At 37.9% G+C, this 6,072-nt stretch overlaps 1 protein-coding gene across 2 annotated transcripts; it reads right to left on the bottom strand.

Moving 5' to 3' along the window:
* Positions 1–371: 371 nt before the first annotated feature.
* nkx3-2 (NK3 homeobox 2) lies at positions 372–3,293 on the bottom strand. 2 transcript variants are annotated; one of them, XR_010894961.1, is made up of 3 exons: positions 2,788–3,293; positions 1,845–2,535; positions 372–447 (listed from the first exon to the last, which is right to left on the bottom strand). XR_010894961.1 is itself a non-coding variant. In XM_067384071.1 (2 exons), exons 1-2 carry the CDS (start codon positions 3,110–3,112, stop codon positions 2,117–2,119), a joined length of 744 nt encoding a protein of 247 aa, XP_067240172.1. In that variant the 5' UTR covers positions 3,113–3,293; the 3' UTR covers positions 1,623–2,116. The 2 variants fall into 2 exon arrangements, 1 of the variants encoding a protein (XP_067240172.1); XM_067384071.1 differs by lacking the exon at positions 372–447 and having other exon boundaries at positions 1,623–2,535.
* Between the last annotated feature and the right edge of the window lie 2,779 nt (positions 3,294–6,072).

Raw genomic sequence — 6,072 nt, 5'->3', positions numbered from 1 at the left:
AACCGCCAATAAAGCAATTGGGATGAATTCTGACGAATGTTTTTAAAGCTAAATAATGCGCTCATACAGGCCTTATGTGACTCATATAGCAGATTAATCATTTTCTTAAAGCAAATTGCTTGCATTTTAAAAATTTTAGCCTGTCTAACAAACTATTTTGTATCATATGATTTCTTAAGTTTGCCGCAAGCGTTAATTCGTTCATTTATTTGATGGTTTTCGGTGTTGGAGCTCAAAGACTGAATGACTTTAAGTCCTGATGTTTCGCAATCATCCACATAAACACTAGTATCATTGCACATCAGATGTGTACAAACACAGAAACTACATGTGCATTTCATGGGACTCATACCTGAATCCTCGATCCATCTGAACAGATGTTGAGGGACAAGCAGCGGTTTGATGAGTTTCCCTTCATCCTGTTCATATGATTCACATGGAGTTTGACTGAGAAGACAGAGACAGTCCTGAAACACTTGATCATCTCCACCTGCTCCTCACAGCACCAAACTCTGAGAATCAGTGATATTTTAAGAGTTACTGTGTCTTCATTTTCAACTTGAATCCAATAAAACACCAGAGCATATCATCATAATCTAAGCCTGTAATTCAAAGAATTGTGAGTTCATGGTGATTGGGACACTTTTTGCCATTGAGACGAGCTGGAAAAAGTGTCCCAATCAATCTGAATTCAACCCTAGATAAAATTCTAGTTATTATAAAAACCAATGTTTATGTTACTTTAAATATCTAGGCTACACATTATTAGTCCAAGTTGTGAAGACACTTTTGCAACGCATTGATTTTTTTCCCCTTTAATGTTTTTGTTTTTATCTGTTGTATGTTTTATATTGAGTTTGCAATAAAGCATGATGATTTCCTCTACTTCATATTTCTACACATGCACATGAAGGGTTATCCTACTAATCACTCAATTTCAGAAATACTAATTCGCCATGTCAGAATATCCGCAATAGATCAAGCGAAATGCAAGCTATGCTATAGGCCTATATGATTTTTATTGAAAAATAATTCGTATATTTATATACAAAATAAGTGATTGAATTATCTCTTTAATTATACTCAAGGGTAATGAGTTGTAATGAGTTCAACGAGGCCTTGTTCTGATCGCGCGCATAAATCTATGTTTGAAACGCGAGACAAAACAACATTAAAACATAATCCCACTACATTTATTAGGCTATTATTATTGAGCATAACGGTTGTTGTTATTATTGTTTGAATTTTATTATTTGCACTGCTTTATTTATAATATCAGTGCTTCATTGTTGTTACGCATTTCAATAATTCCAATAGTCCACTCGTTCTTGATTTGTCTCCAATACACTATATAAATATATCTCTACAACTTCATTTAGGCCTTTACTTTTTATGATGGTCTGAAACATCTTTAACACAATTTAGCAGCAGATTTCATAAAATAACACAAACACATAAAAACCATAAAACGCTAAAATTCCGTCTAAATGTGGATTAATCAGTTTCGCATGGGATTATGACTTGTCTTTGCAGTTTTGTCTAATAATAACACATTTTAATGACTCCATTGGGCTCACGATGTCACGGCTCATTAATTTCATGCTCTTACTTTGAGAACACAGAGAAATGACATCTCATAAAATGTGAGAAACACTAATGAAATTATGCTTCATACGTTTTAATGCTTTCATTAAACAAAAACACGTTACACTAATATGAAAACAGGTACATGTCGAGTAAAATCCACGGCTCACTCAAGGAGTCCAACAAACGTTCGACAGATCAATATTTTCCTCTGATTTTAATATTTTGAATCGTGAGGGGCGGGAAAGTGCCAGTCTTACCGTTACGTTAAAACCGCGCGCGCGGTAACATCATCATCATCATCAAGTGCTGTTTTCCGACCAGAAGAAAGAACATTTTGCTAAAAACATTTTCCATACATTCTGAAATAATAAAATCCTAATAGTGTTTTTATAGGAGCAAAACTTATATCGAAGAAGAAGAAGGCAGTTCTGTGAATAAATCTCCCGTTTGTTTTTTTGGCTCCTCAGTAAACGACTGTCTTTGGTAGAATAAATACGTGAGCGCGCGCGCGCGTGCGTGAGTCCGGGTGTCACTGGTTTCCAGCGCAGGAGGAGGACAGGCTCCAGGCGGGCAGGCAGTATGTGTACGGGTAATAATATGACGAGAGCAGCGGCGGTCGCAGCAGTTCTCCCGGGCTGTACTGCCTCCGGTCGTCCCGGACCAGCACTTTCACGGCCACTTTCTTCGCCGCCGGCGCTGAGGCCAGCAGATCGGCCGCCATCTGACGCCGCTTAGTTTTGTAGCGTCGGTTCTGGAACCAGATCTTGACCTGGGTCTCGGTGAGTTTGAGAGAGGCCGCGAGGTCCGCGCGCTCCGGTCCGGAGAGATAGCGCTGGTGATTGAAGCGCCGCTCGAGCTCGAACACCTGCGCGTGAGAGAACGCGGCGCGGGAACGCTTCTTCCTCTGCTTGGGCTGATCGCCGCTCTTCTCCTCGGTCGTGTTACAGTCTGGAGAAGAATCACAATCGCGTTACTTTTGTATAAAAAGTAAGATTCCAAAGTGCGATGGAACAAAACCATTGAACCTTTCAGTGAACAGTTCTAAAAAGAACAATTTTTTATTTTCATTTTTTAAAATCTAAAGAACCCTTTTCCACTTTAAAGAACCTTTAGTGGACCCCAATTAAGAACTTTTTACAGTAATGAATCAAGCAGCTGTTCTTGGAGCTCAAAGAAAACGTTTCACGGTTCTTTACTCACCGGACACGCAGTCGCTCAGGCCTTTGCAGTGTTCCGCCGCCGTGGACTCCTCCTGATCCGTTTCGTCCGCTAAATCTGCGTCTTTTTCGGGCTTCGCGTCGCTTTGCGCTTTGGTGTCGTTGTCCTCGCTCAGCCCGGAGTCCGAGTCGTAGTTCTTATGCTCTCTCTCATCGCTCCTGTCCGCTCCGTCCATTTCATCGAAGATTTTCCAGCACGCACTTTTCGAGAAACACACATCCAGCTCGTTGAGATGCCGAGACTCCTCTTTTCTGTTCAGAATGGCTTGAATGGAGAACGGCATCAGAGAGTTGCTGCGCACAGCCATTTTAAGCAGGAAAAGTCACTGTCGATCACACAGCAACGGGGTTACGCGCTCCAGATTCGGATCGAATGGAGATTGAGCCCCGTGGCGGCAGTTCGGTCGCATCGCGCCCCGCGTGAAGGGAGATTCTGTGGATGCGCATCCACGTCGCCAGAGCGCGAGTGTGAGTGAACACACAGAGCTACTATCCACTTCACCTGCGGCTGACACTGACCCTCAACACACTCCCATTGGTCAGGCGGCCAGCTGTAGCGCGTTCTGATTGGCTGTGCGGGATTTGCACATATTTACAGCAGCAGGTCAGAACACCCAGAACGTCTTAAACTTTAACCCTTAAACACCCGAGGAGAGAATGAAAAGATATCAATGACCCTTTAAAATCACACTGACAACTACACACGAGCTGATGAAAACAGAACGCGCAGAATCATCATCATCATCATCATCATCATTCCGTTTTTACGGAGCAAAAAATAACGGCAGCTCTATAATAATCGCGTTCAGTAACATCACATAATCATGCTACTGGTTTATAGTGTGATTTTATTCTCAGGTCAAGTGGATTTAAACCTGTATATACTTGTAAGTACTTTCTGTTCGCATTTCATTCATTTATTATGACTAAAGGCGCGTGTCTTTTATTTAAGGTAGGGTTGTTAATTCTTTATCGTATCTTTTGATTCGTAAAAACAGTCAGAATCAAACTGCATATTGTGTTTAACCGATTTCGTCTGTGTGTATTCAACAAAAAATAAATAAGTAAACTAATTAAAAATTAGTAGAATAAAATAACTCGTCAAATTAATTTCGACTCGCGTCATATTTGAGCGTGTTTTTGTTCAGAATGAACGAGGCCTAAAAACGGTACAAGGAAAATATGAATTTTATGAATATGCGTCACGCTTACACTTTTCAATTTAACAGCGACAGCGCTAATAATAATAATAATAAATCGGACAATTAACAAACGATCCTTTCTTATTTTTCGATTTTTCTCTTAATTTTTGACGCTGTTTCCCACACTTTGCTCAAATATTGCGTTAAGTGTCGCTTCAAATAATTAATATTCTTATTGTGATATCGTGTCTCTGACTAATATATATATTTATATATATATATATCGATATTGTGAACGTTCATGACAAAAATAAAATTAACTAAACTACTGTTAACGTGTTATTTCAGTAAATTAACGAATAGCTGAAATTAATATATTTAATAAGCGCGTTTATTGAGTGTTGATGGGAAATGAATGTAATATGTAATAAAAACTTTAGTTCATTGTTAATTGATGCTGGATAATAAATCATGTTGTTGGACTTTGAGCGTCATAATGTTTTTTTTATCGTGTTGTGAAGTTCGAGTAGTTTAAAACTCGATTTCCATTAAAAAAGCAGGAAAAATATAAATGTTTAATAATCTTCCCTCTTTTCGGCGATCATATTTTAAATCGTTTTGTCTAATCGAGAATGATGAGGCTAAACATATTTCTGTAGTGTTTTTTTCTCCTTTATTTCACTATATTAAATTGACACAAATTACGGCTGATTTTTAATATGATACGATCATTTAGGCTACTATAATACGATGATATGCGTATTTTACAGTTAATAATTTAACTTCAGCAGTGACTATTACAGATTAATTCATCAGCTGATAAAAATCATTTACACGCTCACAAATTTAAATAGAAATTTAATTTTTCCTCGCATAAAAGTTTGTAGATCGGTAAACATGATGTTTATAAATGATTTTAAATTCTTGGTAAATATCAGTAAGGTAAGGCAACTGAACTCCAGCGCGCGCGTCTCTCTCTCCATCTAGCGGCCACGCGCCTCACTCACGCGCGTTCCTATCTGTTTGATAAAAGTGACATGAATATCTATCAGTGCGTTCACGCGTGACTATGCAGATGCTCGCGATCGAGGGATCACCGTGGGCGTGCACTTGGCACGCTCTTGAAGCATAAATTGCGCGTGCATTCAGATGCCTAATGAAAAAATGAACGCGCCAAGCATAATAAACTTCAAAACTGCAACTCGTTCCCGCTGCTTATGTGTGTGTGTGTGTTGAGTGTGTGATGTTTTACAGCATCTGACAAGCCTTCAGAGTTATGAAACTCCCACACATGCAGGAATCTACAGGACGAACATGAAGGAAAGAATGGCGTGACACGGATGACAGCAGCTCCCGCGCGCTCGTTCATGCCAGTAAAGAGTTTCTTTGTTTTCCTGAAAATCATGTGCAGCGATTTAAAGCCCATCGAGTCCAGATGCGCGTGACCCGGAGCGGACACAGAGAGAGAGAGAGAGAGAGAGAGAGAGAGAGAGAGACACGGGGTGAAACACTGAAGCTCGTTCACGAGCAGTAAAAACTCACCTGCTCCGGGTCTTAAAACAACAATGACTGAACACTGATCTCTGAACTGCTTCGACACATCAGTGTGTTTATTAACCCTGTTATTATTATTAATGAATCAATCAATCAATCCCTCAAACACGATCATCCTGAATGCGACTATTTTCATATTAAGACCCAAATAATGTGAAAAATGGAAATTATGAATGTGTAAAATAGTTAGTTTTTCTATTACATCATTGCGTTTTTCTATTTAATTGTAGCATTGCTAGATGTATTTTATTCATTTAGTTATCAAGTAAGTTTAGTTTCAAATATTATTTAAATCAATTTTATTAAATCATTTTTATTTATTATAATTCAAATGTTTAATCCGTTTGTTTTATTATATTCATCATTTATTATGAATGTATTTAAGATTATTTTATTCAAATATATTTAATCTTATTTTTACACTGTTTTTCATATGTATATTTATCAAAATAAATACAACTTTAGTTAGTTTTATATAAGTGCTTTATAATGTTTATTTAAATAAAATTTCAATTGTTTAAATTCAATATCTTTTTTAAATCAATGTTTATTTATTTTAAATATTTTTATTT

Source organism: Chanodichthys erythropterus, chromosome 1 (assembly GCF_024489055.1).
Source record: "Chanodichthys erythropterus isolate Z2021 chromosome 1, ASM2448905v1, whole genome shotgun sequence".
Lineage (NCBI taxonomy): Eukaryota > Metazoa > Chordata > Actinopteri > Cypriniformes > Xenocyprididae > Chanodichthys > Chanodichthys erythropterus.
The sequence above is the reverse complement of the archived record's forward strand: the minus strand, read 5'-3'. Positions and strand labels throughout refer to the sequence as shown.

Bases quoted from the DNA above. Each gene is read 5' to 3' on its own strand.
- nkx3-2 (XM_067384071.1), bottom strand. From the start codon at position 3,112: ATGGCTGTGCGCAGCAACTCTCTGATGCCGTTCTCCATTCAAGCCATT. The intron at 2,536-2,787 runs GTGAGTAAAGAA...ATTCTTCTCCAG, and splicing joins CCTGAGCGACTGCGTGTCCG to ACTGTAACACGACCGAGGAG.